This window comes from Euprymna scolopes, chromosome 2 (assembly GCF_053919585.1).
Source record: "Euprymna scolopes isolate OS-2025 chromosome 2, ASM5391958v1, whole genome shotgun sequence".
NCBI lineage: Eukaryota > Metazoa > Mollusca > Cephalopoda > Sepiida > Sepiolidae > Euprymna > Euprymna scolopes.
Window position 1 is genome coordinate 73,058,911 of NC_136483.1, and position 18,258 is coordinate 73,077,168.

At 33.3% G+C, this 18,258-nt stretch overlaps 2 protein-coding genes across 4 annotated transcripts in view; one reads left to right on the forward strand and one right to left on the reverse strand.

Annotated features, from left to right (window-relative positions):
- LOC145292360 (RUS family member 1-like) overlaps positions 1 to 1,748 on the reverse strand; it is a 52,711-nt gene extending 50,963 nt beyond the window's left edge. The window contains exon 1 of the mRNA XM_080138692.1: positions 1,420 to 1,748. Within this exon, the coding sequence (XP_079994818.1) occupies positions 1,420 to 1,554 (135 nt within the window). The 5' untranslated portion in view covers positions 1,555 to 1,748. The remainder of the gene's footprint in view (positions 1 to 1,419) is intronic.
- Positions 1,739 to 17,717, forward strand: LOC145292306 (uncharacterized). Of its 3 annotated transcripts, none has more exons than XM_080138636.1 (2): positions 1,739 to 1,874; positions 13,904 to 17,717. In XM_080138636.1, exon 2 carries the CDS (start codon positions 13,911 to 13,913, stop codon positions 17,616 to 17,618), a length of 3,708 nt encoding a protein of 1,235 aa, XP_079994762.1. In that variant the 5' UTR covers positions 1,739 to 1,874; positions 13,904 to 13,910; the 3' UTR covers positions 17,619 to 17,717. The 3 variants fall into 3 exon arrangements, with proteins under 3 accessions (XP_079994762.1, XP_079994765.1, XP_079994772.1); XM_080138639.1 differs by lacking the exon at positions 1,739 to 1,874 and adding an exon at positions 1,884 to 2,016; XM_080138646.1 differs by lacking the exon at positions 1,739 to 1,874 and adding an exon at positions 12,694 to 12,825.
- The last annotated feature ends 541 nt before the right edge of the window (positions 17,718 to 18,258 follow it).

An 18,258-nucleotide genomic window follows, 5' to 3' on the forward strand; every position in this document is an offset into this window, starting at 1 on the left:
TTGGATATACACACATCGAGGACAACCTGAATTCTCTCATTTAAGAAGGATCTAATTATGCTAAGCATTCGTCCAGTAATACTATAAGATTTTATTTTCATGAGAAGACTATCGTGCCATACCTTGTCAAAAGCCTTAGATATATCTAGTGCTACTGCCTTCCCCTCCCCTACCTTATCCAGTGCTTGGTATAAACGTTCAGAGATTACAGTTAGAATATCTACAGTAGAACAGGCTTGCCTAAATCCATATTGATGGTCAGACAGAAGTTTAGCAACTGTAAGGTGGTGAACTAGAGCTTGATTAATTAAGGACTCAAATATTTTGGTGAAAAGAGGAAGGAGGCTAATTGGGTGATAATTTAATGGGTCAGTTCTTTCACCAGAGTTTTTGTAAACTGGTACCACAGAAGCAGTTTTCCAGCAGCCAGGAAAGCAAGATTCGTTAAAAAGTTTAGAGAGAACAGGAGTGACCTCAGCAGAGCGTTTTTTTAATAGCACAGCTGGGATGAGTTCAGGGCCACATGCTTTTGCGGTGTCTAGGTTTTTTATAATATCATGTACTTGAGAGGGCGTGACTTTAGATCATCTAGCATGGTTTCTGTCTGCAGAGGAAAATCAGGGAGGGAATGGCTTGCAGAGTTCAAGGTAGAGTTTGAGGCAAACTGACGGGCAAGCATGTTAGCTTTCTCAGTTGCTGTGCAAACAACCTTATGATTGTTCGATAGTGGGGGTATTGTTGATTGCCCATTTATATTTATTTCCTACTTCGACCATAATTTAAAATACTGATTTCTCCCTCCGATTCTAATGACAGGTGCTCGGAAAAAAATGGCGTCTCCATTTTCGGCGATAAACTGTTAAAGTACCAAATTTATAGTTTGGAAACTTTCAGATCTTCTTGAATTGTCTCTCCTTGTCCAAATCGAATTCTTCAGACATGGGAAAGAAAACTGTCAGTTTTGACTCGGTTCGTTCCGTTTCAATCGATCTTGATTTTTGGGCGCAAGGTCAAGGCTGTTAATTGCGCTACGAAATTGCGGGTGACAGCCATCTTGAATTTTATTCATTCAATGTTTACACATTTGAATCGTGCATTTCACGAGTTTAGATGGGTAAACTAAATGAACGTTATTATTTTGAAAATCATTCTTAACATGAGGATGGGAGGGTGTTTTGTAACTATTAATTTACGACCTAACTCAGCATAGTATAAACACCCCCAACCTCCCTATGTTAAGAACAGCTTCCGAGGTTGGGGGTATTCCGAAAGCCGTTATTAACATGGGGAGGTTGGCTGTTTATATTACGCTGGGTTGTAAAAAAAAAAAAAAAAAAATACCGAACTTTTTTTTTTTTTTTTTTTTTTTTTTTAATATAAATGAATTTTTAAAAATCCTGTAAGCAAATAAAAACTTACACGAAAGAAATGGCTAATAGGTGCACTAAATCCGCTAGAAGACGAGATATTTTCACGTTTTAGGCGATTCGATTTTTTCGTGCAAACATATCTAATTTGCCATGAAGAGCCATAATTTTCACGGCAAATTTCCATTTTAAACACACGGCAAAAAGAATGTGTTTATTTCGTAGCTGTAAGTCTGTTTTTACGTGGCTACCTCTCGGTGGCGGTGGTTTTTATCGATCGAAGGAAGCAGTCCGCGTCACACGTTACAAAAAGGAAAGCAAATTCTTTTCAAAAACAAAATAATTTAAGGGTGGCAATAAGGCGCAGATAACTCTTACTTCATATATAGAAAATACTTTATTTTTAAGAGTTATCTTCCTTTACTTGACACCCTTTTTAATAAGAACTTGATGTTGATTGGCTGATTTTAAAATCATCACCAAATTTAAATTTCAAACATCCCCCACGTAAGTTTATATTCTCCATTATTTGTTTCTTGTAAGTTTTTAATTTTATAGAATTTGTAGTCGCTTGCTAAAGTTTTTAACGTAACATAATAGTTATAAAATAAATATGGTTGGTTTAAAAAATTGATTTCTTTTAATATTGGTAAGTTTAACGAGACGATATTTACTTCGTTTTTTTTTTTTTGTTTTAATAGTATTACCAGGCATTTTTTTTTATCTGAACTCTTTTAAAGAATCTGGAAGTTTTTGAACCCTCCTCCATCACGAAACGCTAATATTGCATACAACGAATGTACTTTATGTTATAGGAAATTCATTGCCTAATATTGTGCATGAAATAGACAATATGTAGTTTGTGTACGTTTTCAGCGTCCCAAATTCGATTTTGCTAGGACTTCTCATTTAAGATTTAGTATAGATTCGCTTTTCCTTTTTCTGAAAAAAAAGAAAAGAAAAACAGTCTTAGTACTTTTTGCATTAATTTTTGTTCAAGTTTAAAATGTAGATCTATCGTCCTTTGTACGTGTGAATTTTGAATTTTTACCGCATCAAGCCATCGCAAGAATAAACGCAGTTGAATCCCTATTTAGCAGTACTTTTTTCATGACCGCTAGTGTCCACCACCAATCACAATCGACGTAAAAACAAGTATTGTGTTTTTGTAGCTTTGTTCAAGTTTCACATGTCTGTGTTTACTTCCATTTTTGCTTCACGATAAATGCCACCCTCTAAAAATACGTGATTTTTTAAAAACTTTTTTCCCGATGATTATCATAGATTACAGGGTAAATGTGTAGTTTAGCAGCGTAAGTTATTTGATAGACAAAATATTATAAAAACTATTCATTTTTTTTATATATATATAAAACATAGGGTTTGTATTACTGTACACATAGATTCGAAAAAGTTGTCAAAAAACAAATATAGAACAAATAAATGTTATCAAAGGCAAGATAAGTTACTTTTCTACCTAACTGGATATAATTCACGTGTTTTTATTCAGTGTAACATGTTTATTCAGCTCGAAAAACATGCAATGTTTACCGATGTATTGGAAAATTCAAAATGGCAGCCGACTGTCTCTCGGAGAGGGTACGTTTGGGAAAAGGTATTATAAATAATAAACTAGACAAAATACTGTTAGAAAACAACCGAATACATGTCAACTTATGTCACGGTAACATATATTGAGCGAATTTCTAACAGTATTTTGTCTAGTTTATTATTTATAATACCTTTTCCCAAATGTACCCTCTCCGAGAGACAGTCGGCTGCCATTTTGAATTTTCCAATACATTACATCGGTAAACATTGCATGTTTTTCGAGCTGAATAAACATGTTACACTGAATAAAAACACAAAAAATATATCCAGTTAGGTAGAAAAGTAACTTATCTTGCCTTTGATAACATTTATTTGTTCTATATTTGTTTTTTGACAACTTTTTCGAATCTATGTGTACAGTAATACAAACCCAAAACATATTATTAGACCCAAAGGCTGAAATAAAACCAGAAAAAAAAATTTCATTTTTATTATTTTTTTCATCATTTTTTTATTAGACTAAATGTTGTCGAAAATTTAATTCCAACCAGAGTTGGGCTGGATCGTCCGAAATGGGGCCGGTATAAAGGTTGCGAAATGATCGTTATTTCGTAACCCCACCACGGGAATTAGTTAACTTAACAGCTCGATAAAGAAATACGATGCATTGACTCTGTGTTGAATGGTTGGACAAACTCCGAAAGGAACCAACTACACTCGCATCTCACAGAGGTCCCCGTCCACAGCATACCTCAAGACTTGGAATGGATTGGTGCATGTATGTCGGCAACCAACTAGTAACAGAAGTAACAGAGAAAGTGCTCACCGAGGTACCGTTAGCAACCTACTGTGTCACGTAACCAGAATAGATGCAATATAAAAAAACTATTGGGCAGACAGGGAACACTGTACTGTGCACAACATGGACGACGTCTGCATCCCTCAGAACTTTTTTTTTTTAAATTTTTTTACATAGGCGTCACCACTTATCAAGGCCGATAGACCACTCAAGGATAAGGGTTAAAGAGTAGAGTAGTCAAAAGGACAATATAGTAATCGATAGTAATGGAAGTTCAGTAAATTTGTTAACTTAAGTGTAACGGCTCATCAGAAACTTGTTCTCGTTGGACTTGAAGACAACCATATTATAGACAGCTGGAAATCAGGAAAACGGAAGACAATTCCACAGGCGTGCCGCGTGCACTCGTGCAGTTCTAAGAAAGAAGCTTTGATCATGGAATCTATGTTTAGGTTTAGGCACAGATAAAGAGTGGGGAAAATTATTGATAATGTTTTCAGCTAGTCTAGTGTTTCTTGTGAAAGTTTGGCGAGAGGGGACCATAGATTGAAGCTCAGTCGAACATTTTCCATGAAAATAACGATAAAGCAGAGACAAACTCGCAACATCTCTTCTGTGAGATAGAGGTTGCAGCGAAGAGAAAAGGACATCTCCCACCAGGCCACGAAGTCTATTTTGAACTCTATCAAGGCAGGACAAGTCTTTTCTAGCAGCTCCTGCCTATATGTGGCAACAGTATTCCATCCTTGGACATATCTGGCTCTTATATAGATAGAGAATTGCATCAGCAGTGAGATATCTACTGGATCGATAGAAGGATCCGACCATTTTTCCAGCGGCCTTGGCAACAGATTTGATGTACGTATTCCATTTAAGATCAGGAGTAAAGGTCAAGCCTAGAAGCCTGTCAAAACTTAAGGCCTCCCCAAGATGAGAGCCATTCATTTTAATTGATGCCAGATGGGGATCTATCCATGAAGTGGCGTGCACCCACTAATGACCCACCTCCCCTGGCCCAAGGCATGTTCAACATATGTCCAAGGGTCAGTGCCTCCCAGTAACAGCGTAAAATGGCAGAGTCAGTTAAAGACGCCTTAGGGTAGAACCGACTTTCTCGAACCTCCACCCCCTCCTTGGTCCTTCCTTTATTTTTTCCATAATGTACATTTGAGACCGCCATATTGTTTTTAAAATTTGGCCTTTCTAAGGTTTGACAGATTGGCCTTTTTTATGCTCTTTCATTACAAAAAATATGCCGGCTAAAATCATGATTCCATGAAAGAGCAAAAAAAGTTTGAACAAAATATATTTAAATTGATCTAGCTTGCCTCTTTTTACCAAATAAAGCATGGAAAGCAATAATTAACCAAATCGTATTTCATATTTAATATACAAATTTTTATAATATTATTAATCATTAAACTGTGTAAATCTTAAAACCTAACAACATAACAAAGATTAATTAATAATTGCAGTTTGGAAAAGATAAACAAAGGTTTTAAAAAATCATTAAGTCGCTTTTGCTGCGCCATACTTCATAAGTCTGACGTCACGAGATTATGTGCTCTGTTCTTCACAATCGTTTGGCAGTGCCTATTGTTTTCTGAGTGGTTTTCGGGTGTGCTGAAAACGAATATCGCATTTAAAATTACTGCAAATAAGTAGTTTTCCGGATATTAAGCAATGTAATTATTTATGTCATAAGTAGTGGTCTTTGTTGTCGCACAAGTGTGTGGCAAAAATATGCGTGCGCCTGCACATGCAACAATGGACACCAGTTATAACATAAATAATTACATCAAAAGGCCGTAAATGACAAGGTCCTCTCTAATTCTCTCTCTTCTGATCTTGAGCGCGTGGTACAGTGGGGGAAGAGGTGGCTGGTTACTTTTAATGCATCCAAAACCAAGCTTCTATCTTTACATCATCAATGCTCTGATCCCCATCTGGCATTAATTGAAATGGATGGCTCTCATCTTGGGGAGGTTCCATGTTTTGACAAGCTTTTGGGTTTGACCTTTACTCCTGATTTGAAATGGAACATGTACATCAGGTCTGTTGCCAAGGATGCTGGGAAAATGGTGGAATCCTTCTACCGCTCCAGAAGATATTTCACTACTGATGCAATTCTCTATCTATATAAAAGCCAAGTACGTCCAAGGATGAAATACTGTTGCCACATCTGGGCAGGAGCTGCTAAAAACAGCTTATCCTGCCTTGACAGAGTACAAAATAGACTTCGTAGCTTAGTGGGGGATGCCCTTTTTTCTTTCCTGCAGCCTCTCTCCCACAGGAGAGACATTGCGAGCCTGTCTCTGTTTTATCGTTATTTCCGTGGCAAGTGCTCGTCTGAGCTCCAATCTATCGTCTCCCCTCGCCAATCTTTCATGAGAAACACCCGTTTGGCTGAAACTACTGTCAATAATTTTCCCCACTCTTTATCTGTGCCTAAATCCAAACGTAGATTCCATGAGCAGAGCTTCTTTCTCAGAAGTGCACGACTGTGGAACTCTCTTCCGTTTGCTCTGTTTCCCACTAGACTACAACTTGGATGTCTTCAAGTTCAACATAAACAAATTCCTGACAAACCGCCCTCTTAAGTAAGACACTCTATCAAATCTCCAATACTAATGATTACTACAATACTATCTCATTAATCACTGTACATGCAATAACCCTTATCCTTGAGTGGCCTCCAGGCCTTGATAAGTGGTGACCTCTATGTAAAAAAAAAAAATACATTGCTTAATATCTGGAAAACTACTTATTTGTGGGAAATTTAAATGCAATATTTTATGTTACAAGTGCAAGCGCATGCAATGCAATGTAATATAAATCTAAAATGTCTAGTGTGTGTATGTTTGTATGTCTCACTAATACTTTTGACACAAGCGACCAACACTGATCAAATTGGTATTGTTTGAAAACTTGGTCTCTCAGATGACAAATATCCAAAAATTTGCCAAAAACATTCATTCTTTCACCATCAACTAGGCTGTATTTCATAAGGAGGGGTCACTTTTTTTCATCAACATTTTTGCAAAGTCATCATATGCCTTGCAATGACTAAGCTTAATTTGAACGGTGATGACGTCGTTTGTCACGGTGGACACGGTGACAAAGCTGTTCGCTTTTTTTCACTTCTTTTTCCTCTTAGCGTTCCAGGTTTGAGCCTGCTTATTACTTTTTTTTTTTTGCGATTGCACGGGTATTCACTGCTATTCTCGTTTATTTTAGAGGGTTGGTTAATTAAAAAAAAAAAAATTTTTTTATGGCGCTGTTGCTCAATACCCTTACTATTAAATCTCTCCACACCCAGGCAACACCTGGTACCCCCACTATTTTTTTTTTTTTTTTTTTTAAATAAACTCTTCATTATTTAAAAAATTCATTATGTCGTTTCTGTTTTGAATAAATATGGCCGCCAAGTTAATGAAGACATTAAAAAAATGAAAATATTGAAAAATATATTGTATGTACTCGTTATGGAACAAAGTTTTCATTAAAAAAAAATCACGGTACTTGTGCACTTTTGCCACTATGCTGAAATAATAATGTTATTATTTTGTAAGTCATTCTTAACATGGGGAGGGGAGGGTGTTTTGTAACTGTTCTATGTTTCCACCTAACAATTCAATAAAAAAAAAAAAAAAAAGAATTTAACCTGAAAAAAACTATTTAAAAATAGTGCGGTGGCAAAAGTGCACAAGCACCAAAATCATTTAATTTGATTAAGTAGTTTTTGATTTTTTTTATGGAGGCAAATCAAATTTCAATGGGATCGATCATGTCACGACCATCTTTCCTATTTCGCACACGAGGAGAGGGTGTCATTCAGCGAAAACGTGATTAACAAAGGACAAAATGAAAAAGGGATTAAAAAAGGACAAAGAAATTCTGTAAAATAAGTGAACAAAACTTAAATATTTATCTAGGTATTTTTTCTGCTCATGTTTCATAATAAACTCGTCAAATTTTGACAAACTTTAAGCAGTGATTGGAGTTATCTTCCTTGGCATCCTCTCCTCATCCACAAAATAGGCAAGATGGCCACAATCGATCTCATTAACATTTGATTTTCCTTTGTAAAAAAAAAAAACTACTTGATCAAATTAAGCGATATCTTTTATGAAAACTTTATTCCATAATGAGTATGTACAATATAATTTTTTTCAATGTTTTCATTTTTAATGTCTTGATAAAACTAAACAAGTATTCTATTTTTAACTGGTAAACATTGATCAGAAACATGAAGCGGAGTGGTCAGCACAAAATGGAAGTAAACGCAGACATGCAGAACTTAAACACATCCTTTTCGGTTCTCATGAACCTTTTGTGTTCCTGTTTATACCATCGTTTTCATGTTGATGGTGTAAGACAAGAAAATAAAAGCATCAAAAACGAGAACTGGAACTGACAAATGAAATGAAATAAAATAGTAAATAAAATGAAAGAAATTAAGTTATTCTCAATTTTTAATACAAATATTTCTTATTGCTTCAGTTTTTAATAAATTCACAATGATTTAAATTTAGTGTCGTGTAATTATTTTAAAAAAATTTGTTTTATTTTCTTTCAGTTGCAGTTGAATTTTTTTTTATTTTGAATAATTTCATGCGTAATTATTAAAAAAATCAACAAAAAAACATTTATGAATTCATGTGTAATTACTTAAAAAATGCTATGCTTTATTTCTTTAACTTGACTAATTTCACAATTTTGAATGAAAAGTAATTTTTATATCATAAACTGCCTCAGCAATTTCTGGAACGGACTCTATATACACCCCTCGCTCATTCAATTTTTGCACACGTGGGTGTATATGGGGTCAGCTCCAGAAATTGCTGAAGCAGTTTACGATATGAAAATCTCTTCTCTACATCTACTTTCTCTATCTATTTCTTCTTCTTTCTTTATATATATATATATATATATATATATATATATATATATATATAACTTTTGCTACCAGTTGTTATGTTTGTGTTATAAGGTATTTTATCTCAATATCCGATATCAACCGTCACAATAACAAAAACAGCATATGGTCGCAAGAAAGAGTAATGTCGCTAAATAGGGTTTGTGGGTGATATGAGAAAAATAAGGTATTCAAAATGTTTTTTAAATCAGCAGCTGACGTATTAAGTTGTCGGAAACTATGTTTATTGTACCCATCCTTCCACTACGATATCCAGTTCATTGTAACGAATCGATTGAATGTCGACGTGAATCACAAGTTTGCACTATTTTTACTTGTGCGTCACCGTTGTTGGTATCATTGGCTGCTCCTGGTGTTTGGGTGTCTTCGCTCTTGCTGATGCAAATTGTGCTTTGTTTACGTTCTTATTATAAGCTCGATGGAGATCTTGTATTTTATAATATAACATTATATACATACATACACATATATATGATAAAATAGGAACAAATATTCATCTACGAAAAATAAAACATTATAGCTTGGCAAACACAGACGCCATACATAAATTCATTATGATCAGACTACTAGCCAATACATTATGTAGGTTTTACACATATTTGCAGCTGCATTCATCCGTTTTAATAAAATCTTATATTCCTAGGAGCATCACAATCCAAACTATATTTTAGTTACCAGAGTTTGCACGATTTTTTTCACCCTAGTTATTTTCTCATCTAATTCTCGCATTCATAACCAGGAATGAAGTTCTTTACATTACTCACGTTTTACTACATCACCATCCATATTTGCTTCCTCAATAGATACATTTGACATTAGCTTTTCCGTTTTCAATTCATAAAATAGTAAACGCTCCCAGTGAAAAGTCTGGTGTATTCCATTGGCTGTCTGCTTGCATTTCTTGGAATAAGTGAATATTGTTTTTTAGTATTTTTTGAATGGTTAAACACAAAACAAGATGGCGTCAATCAAATAGCAATGCAACATAGCTTATCAGAATGTTTACCTCTAACAATACTCACAGAATTTCTTCTGGAATGTTTACCAGACACACTATTGGTCATCTTCTTCCTTTTTGTCTTTTTTGTCTTCTTCTATGCAAAATTATTGATTCTTTTTCAACTTTGTATTCTTCTTCTTCATCTTTTTCATATTCTTCATCGTCTTTTTCATCATTCAGTCATTCATCATTATTTTAATATCCGGCAGACCTGTGGTTTCTTTTTCTTTTCCTACCATTTCTTTCTTTCATTTGATGACTGTGACAAAGACTTTAGGCAGCCAGTGCCCACAAGTAACCACCTCAATACAGCAATAGTTAACAATGTCTGCTCATGCCATCATCTGACAGTAACCGCCTAAAAAGATCACTATCCCTGCAGTTACCGCCAAAGGACAACAGTGATCAATACTGACTGCCATGCACCAACAGTGACAGTTGTAAAGGTAATTACCTGCCCTAAAACAACACTAATCACTAACAGTGACAGTTGTAAAGGCAATTACCTGCCCTAAAACAACACTAATCACCAATAATGACAGTCAGTGGATTCTGCTAGCTGCCACTGCCAGACAATGGAAGACAGTAGAAGCCAGATGCTTTCATTTTGGCCACTGCTATCAGTGCCCACAATTTTCTTGATCAAGAATAGCTATCACTAGCAACCGACGCCATCTATCTGTGTTGATATTTGTTTAGCTGTTTATCATCCGTAGTCAGTAATTTATGTGACTCGCATACAATAATGCACTAGATAATCAAAGGTTATGTCGTTTTGGGAGGGGGACAACCACAGCTGTTTTGGCTTTGGGTCATATTTCAACATAGGTCCTGCTAGTTTTATGTTTTTTTTTTGTTAAGGTCACCTACTGCATCCCTGTGTTTATAAAGCCATTTGGTGGAAGTGATGTTCGACAAATTTTTAGCTGTATAGAATGTACCTTTATTTTTTTTATTTTTTTAGAAGTTTTATTCAAACAGTCTTTGTTTGAACTTAATAGACTGTTTTTTTAATATTTATGAAGTTTTTTTCGTAATTTTCATCAATAATAAAGTATAAAAATACAACTTTTATAATAAAAGTTAGGTAAACGTTGATATTGAAATTTTAAAATTAAAGTTAGTTTTATTTAAAAAAGGTGGTTTTATTTTTTTTCAATTACATTACAAACTTTATTTTAACTTTTTAACAAACTTTTACATCAATAAAATAATAGATTTTATTACTGTTTTATAATTTTTTAAAAAATTTATTTAACGAAAAGTTTTTTTTTGACATTTCTCATGTATTTAATCAAACATCAAAATTTATCCAATACATGATATTCCCCAAATAATTGTCTTTGTTTATTTAAACTTTTTAACAATCTTTTGCATACAAAAGATAGACTTTATTGATCTTTTCTAACATAAAATTTATATAAAAATTATTATAAAAGATCAATAAAATCTATTATTTTATTGATGCAAAAGATTGTAAAAAAGTTCAAATAAAGTTTGTAATGTAATTGAAAAAAAAACACCTTTTTTTTTTTTTTAAATAAAACTAACTTCAATTTTAAAATTTCGATATCAACATTTACCTAACTTTTATTATAAAAGTTGTATTTTTATACTTTATTATTGATGAAAATTACGAAAAAACAGTTCATAAATAAAACAACAGTTCATTAAGTTCAAATAAAGACTGTTTGAATAAAAATTCTAAAAAAAAAAAAAAAGTACATTCTATACAGTTTTGGTCATCCGTAGCTAAAAATTTGTCAGACTCCGCCAGATGGCTTTGTAAACACATGGATGCGAAAGGTGACCATAACAGTTTTTTTTGTTTTGTTTTATTTTCTTTAGGAGGAGCGGTATATAGAGTGAATCCTGGAAATTTACGATATTAAAAATCACTTTATTTTATATATATATTTTCATTAGAAATTGTGAAATTAGTTAAAATTAAAAAAATAAAGCACAAGTGGAAATAAAACAAAATAGTAATTTTTTTTAAGTAATTACACAAGAATTCATAGATGATTTTTTTTCTTTCTTTTTGTAATAATTACACGTGAAATTATTACAAAATTGAAAAAATAAATGCGCAACTGGAAGAAAATAAAACAAAAATTGTTTTTAATTATCATTACACAACACTTTAAATTTAAATCATTTTTAATTTATTAAAATTGGAGCAATAAGAAATATTTGTATTCAAAATTGAGAATAACTGAATTTCTTTTATTTTATTTACTATTTTATTTTGCTTCATTTGTCAGTTCTGATTTGTGTTTTTGATGTGTTAATTTTTATAGTCTTACACCATCAATATGAAAACGAGGCTATAAACAGGGAGACAAAAGGTCTGTGAAAACTGCTTTTTTTATATTGAAGGCAGTGACTTTCCATATCTAATAAAGCAAAAAAAAAAAAGGGGTGAAAAAATAAATACACAACAAATAAATATTACCAAAGGCAACCTGAATTACTCTTCTATCTACCTGAATAAGTATTTTTTTGTTTTTTAACTTATTTTAAAGTGTTTGCTTTTCTTTTACTTAAAAAAATAAAAGTAGTATAGAATTTGTTGAGTTAGAACGAAAAACAAAACGTTGGTTGTATTGAATCCTCAATAATTGCTCAAAAATCGAAAATAAACAAAATACTGATAGAAATATATAAAATAAATGTCACAAATTGTGCAAAAATGTAATATTCTACTAGTATTTTGTTTAATTTTCGATTTTTGAGCGATTATCAAGGTTTGACTGTGTTAATATATGGGTTTACTATTTGTTGCAATTTTTTGCCGCTTTTTACATTGTTAAATATAGAAGTAACATGGAGCATTAGGCACCGGCAACAAGATGTTCTTCACAAATTTCCCTACAGTATTACTATTGCATTTATGGAGTACTATTGTACTTATGGAGCAGTAAACATCAAACTTGTCTGATCATTGACAAATCAGACGCTTTGTTTCTCCAGATTAACATTTACTAAAACAACTGAATGTAGTCATTTTGTGCCAAGCTAAGAAGCTGTTCTCTTTCCAGATCTGCCGCCATTTTGAAACTGATTTCAAAACTTTTTACTTCAGAAAAACAACTGCACAAAACATTCTCTGTTAAATCAATCAGCCTTTAACTGTTCCTATGCATCTAAAGCACTTAAATATATGAGAGTTAAGTATCATTTTTTTAAACACTTGTTTTAATTCAGGTTTTCATTTTTCAGAGCTTTAAAGTATGTCAAGTTGGTTTTCATCCACAGCTCATCAAATGATTTCCACACACATTTTAAAATCTGCTGCAAAATTCAGCTTACCATGTTTTTGTATGCATTTAGTGTATTGCTTTGTACTGATACTCATTTAAGCATAATACATGTAATAGTGCGTAATTTATTCGTTCCAAAAATATTTTGATGTTTGAAAAAACATGCTGCTTAATACCCTCTCTCTATTTTTTTGAAGGAAAAGAGTTGAAAATCCCTTACAGTGATATAAACGAAAAAAATGATTATTAAGTTTAACTTATTTTTTATTATTGATGAAGTTATATAAAACCAAAACTTTGTAACAAGTCAGCATTTACTGATAATAATACTTGAGCACACGGGTGTTTAGTGCCCCATTAAAAAAGCGTTTGAGTGTTTAAGGGTAGAAGTTAGAGAATATGAGCTTTCCATGAAAAAGCAGATGCATGTCAATCAAAACGATCAAACCAAGTATTTTAAAATCATCAAAAAGTTATTGTTCAGGATAACATATAAGGAAATCATGTCAAAATTAAACATTCATAGTTCAAAGTCACTTAATTTTTAACCTTTTGAATCACCTGTCTGTAGCTCAGACGATAATGATACTGGAGAGATAAATAACGACTAAGGCTGGAGCGCTAAATGTTTTGGATTCAAACGCATGTCATTTTTTTTTTTTATAACTTTTGAAATCATTACTATGTATCGGATAATAATCAATAGAGAATTGGCTCTATAATAAGAAATCTGCATGAATTAAAATATATTTATGCAAACTTTATGACCAGGCAATACCGGGGTCTATTAGTCTTATGTATTATATTAAATTTTAAAAAGAAATTACTTGGTGTCCTATTTATAAAATAGTGGGATCTAATGTATTAAGATAGATTAATGCCATAGACAACAACTTGGATTAAGGAATGATTCATGACAAAATTAAATGTTCTTTGTTACTTTTCAAAGAATTTAATATATTTTTCTTCTTTTTTTTTATATAGAATTAAAATGGATGCCTCACCGAGAAGGAAGAGGAAAAGCGTAAAAGGTCGCCGTCGATCATTGCGTAATCTTCAGCCTGCTGACCTGGTCGAAAGTCATAATGATCTCCCTGCAAAAAATCAGCAACTGTATGGATCCATATGGCTTGATCAGGCAGAAACTCCACCAATATCTGTTACAAAGCCTCGTAGGCGTAGTAGTGTTTCTAATGCTCAACTCTCTCATCACTTAAACAAAGAGAATGTTTTTAAACCCTTAGAAAAAGGAACTTTTACCCCAAAATCTACTCTGCCCAAAAGTGTAGAGATTGCACCGGAAAGGACACCAGTGTTGTGCCCAGTCAAAAGTTCAGATTATTTCATAAAAAATGCCTGGAATAATGAAAATGATCCTGAAGAAATTAGAGTGGCACATTTTTGGCAGAGAGATCAAGATGCATCGCTGTCTACTGAATCGTTTAAGAAGACTGTAGATATTTTGGCAACTGATGAAAAGCATACCAAGCATCAAAATGAAATAATTAACCATTCTATTAAAGATGAGTTGCAACTCTCTGTTGATTTTTCAAAAAAGGAACAAAATGAAACGAATCTATCAAAAAGATCTTTGTCTCCTGACCAACTGACGGCAGAACCTTTCATTGAACTTGTCACTTCATTTATGGAACCAGTGGCTTCACTTTCTAAGGATTATTTTTCTGAATCTTTGCACAGTTGTTCAGGATCAACCAATAACCTTGATGATAATTTCCCCTCTTTAGCTTCCCCATCAGAAACATCGATCCATCATAGTTGTTTTCCCATTTTCTCTGGAAAGCAAATTTCCAGTATTCCTCAGAAAGATCCTTCACGATTTTCTCCAGACTTATGTCAAGATTTCCAACAATTGGATATTTCCAAAAACATATGCACAGAGAATGACTTGCAAGGAAATATTTTAAATGAAGGATTTCGTGCCATTAACCAAAATTCACATGAATCCTTACCAGCATCTGATTCTAGTCTTCTAGATAATGACTTTTCTTTAAATAAGGCTTTTTCACAAACATTGAATTCTTCTTATTCTAATGATATGTCTAGCCTGAATGAAAGCACTTTATCAGAGAGTTTGGACCTTTGGGAAACTGACCTTTCTTCTGCTGGTTCTGAGCTTTCTGACTCCTGGTGCTTCAGCAGACATTTCAATTCTGCTAATGACTTTGATTCAACTCCTTGTAAAGTTGACAATTCAAAAATGACTCCTAAAATAGACAAAGATTATTTTGTAGAATCTGAAAAAAATCTAATCTTTTCCCCTGAAGATAAAATTAAAAAAATATATCCTGAAACAGTTGCTAGCAGTTCTGTTTGTACACCAACGAAAGAGGAGGAAAACATGCCAGCAATTGAACATTTAAGCCTGGACGATCATTTTCCTTCTGATTTAAATAGAGAACCTCAAACCCTTATGCATGAAAAATCCAGAATTGAAGGAACTGAATTTTGTGTAACCCCAAATGATGAATCCATAAAGATACTCCCCTCAGAAAACTTTCAGAAAAATCTAACTCGGAAGATACCTGACTCAAAGATCCCAAAACTGAAACTGTCTGGAAAGGGTGTTTTTCTGTCGACGCTGACAAAAAAAACGATTAGCGATTCTAATAAGTCTTCATCTAATTGTTCAAGTTTGAATTCCGTCGACAATAACAGTTTTAAGCGTGTAACAAAATTAAGTTCGACTAAGACCATAAAGCAAACAGCCACCGTGAATATAAAGAAATCTGATAAATATTCAAATGACGCTAATAAATTAAAATCAACTCGCCTAAATAAAAATCTAAATGGTGAAAAGAGTTTAACTTTAGGCGAACAAGATTCGTATGAACAGTCAGAGAACAAATCCAGAAATGCTATCCAAGTAGAAAAGACAAAATCTAAGTTTCAACAAAAAGCTGTATCACCTGACGTGTTAATATTTGATTCTTTAAAGAGATCACCACAGATCAATATAACACAAACCATGAAGTCAAAAACTGAAACTGCTAAGAATGCAAACCAATTAAGTAATAGATCCTCATCTGTAAAGAAGCAATGTCCATTAAAGAAAACCAGCAAATCATTGCCCACAGTGAAAATGCCCCATGAAGATAGAAATCTCAATCAGTCACCTCAACATACAACCTACCAACAAGAGGATAATCAGCCAGTAATTGTTTCTACTACTGATGAAGTTCCAATCAAAGCATATTTTATTAAAACTCTTTCCGAAGAGAAATGGTTGAAAGGGAGCAATGCTTCTGCTGCGCTCGACCAGACTTCAGGTGTCACTACCACAGTTGCGGAAACTAGCAAATTATTGCCCACAGTGAAAACTCCTTGTGAAGATAGAAATCTCAATCAATCACCTCGGCATATGACATACCAGCAAGAGGATAGTCAACCAGCAATCATTTCTACTGATGTAGTCCCAGGCAAAGCATATTTCGTTGAAACTCTTTCTGAAGAGAAATGGTTAAAAGGGAGCAATGCTTCTGCCGAGCAGATTTCAGGTGTTGCTACCACAGCTGCGGAAACCAACAGGTGCTCACAGAATAGTTACTCCACAAGCAACGTTACACTCAAAAGACGAAATACTAAAGTCAAGAAAAAATCTATAAATACAACTTGTGATGCAGAAGCTCAACCTGATTTTGGTTCTGAGAAAAATATAATTGTGAGTCAGACATCCAGCCAGTGCACAAAGCTGAAGCTGAAGTCTCTGCCCATATTAGAGACAGCTGATGTCGCAGTTGTTGACCTCAAGTCTTCAGTAAGTTCTGATGGTGATGATATCTTTAATAGGCCAGTAGCCAAAACAGTAAAAAGGAGATGTCAATCGATTGGTTCAGTTTATTTTTCTATTGATCAATCATTATTTAATGATGATGAGGAGGCCATGTTTCCGTCTACAAATGTTGCAGTTAGCCATGAAGACAATAAAGAAAGCACAATTAAAGATAGAGAGGCTGACTCTGTTGGTCTGAGAGAAAAGTCTCTTGAAATGCTTATTGATAGTGCCACAGAATCTCCGCATTTAACTTTAGTCAATGATGTAACTCCGAAGAAACCTAAGAAACCAGCCAGAACTAAAAGAAAATCTACAGGATCCATTCCTGCAAAAAAATCTCAGAACAAAGAGGCAACAGGTGTAATAAAATCAGATTCAACTTCATTGGAACCCGTGATGCTTTTAGAGGAAAGTTTTCATGTCGCACATTCTCAAAAGCAGACTGCTCTTCGTAGATCAACCCGACGGAGCTCTATTGAACTTTCTTTATCTTCAAATGTTAAACATTCTGCTGTTGCCCCGAAAGGTAAAAAACAAATCTCCACATGTGCAGAATCGACAGAGAAAAAGTTTAGCTTTTCCAAAGGAGATGATGATGATGATGATGATGATGATGACAATGAAAATGAACGCTTGAAAGAAATCTATGCAAAGAAACCATATGTTCCTGTCTCTCCAACACGACTTGAAACTATTTATAGTCCAAACAAAAAACGAAATGATAAGAATGTGTTCAGTAAACGGAAAATAAGCCGTATGCTTACTTTTAAACCATCAGAAACACAGCTTAAAAATCGACAGAAGAAAGCCATGCGAAATTGGCCGTTTCTCTTTATGGTTCCGAACGCAGATGAGAAATTAAATAAATTGTTGAATATCACAGAAGTAAAAACAAAAAGAAAATGAAAACAAATTGTTTTGAACATTAAAAAAAAATCAGTAAAACCATTAAACAAAAAAAAAGACAATTTTTCTTTTCTAAATAAATTTTTTTTACAAACATTTTCTCCAAAAGTTGTTAATAATTATTAGCTTATATGTGTTCTTTGTACGATACTTTGTACCTGGGTATGTTAATGCCCATCTTTTATCTAGCTTCTATTACTTTATAGTTAGTGCAAAGAAAAATATTTGAAATTTTATGAAAAAAAGGTATTACTTAGTATTTACATGAGAGTAACTACAATGAATATATTTATGATTGTTATTGATAAAAAAAACATTAAAACCTATGATTTTTAAGCAAAAATAATTGGCTTTTAAGTAATGTTGAATACCTTTTATGCCTACTTTTTTTGCTGATTATCAAAAACAGAGGTCACTTAGTGTAAATAAAATATATTTTGTCATATTAATTTTTTTTAATACTTAAAACATCAATTTAATAAAATTCTTTAGACTTATATTAGGTTTGAACTTGGGTATTGGTATTAGTATTACAAAAGCTACATCGTTAGTAATGTGTATTCTGCCTATTCTTTTCTTTTTTTGTCGACTAATCACGTCTCAACTTTCTAATTGTGTATAGTTTTACATATATTGATGA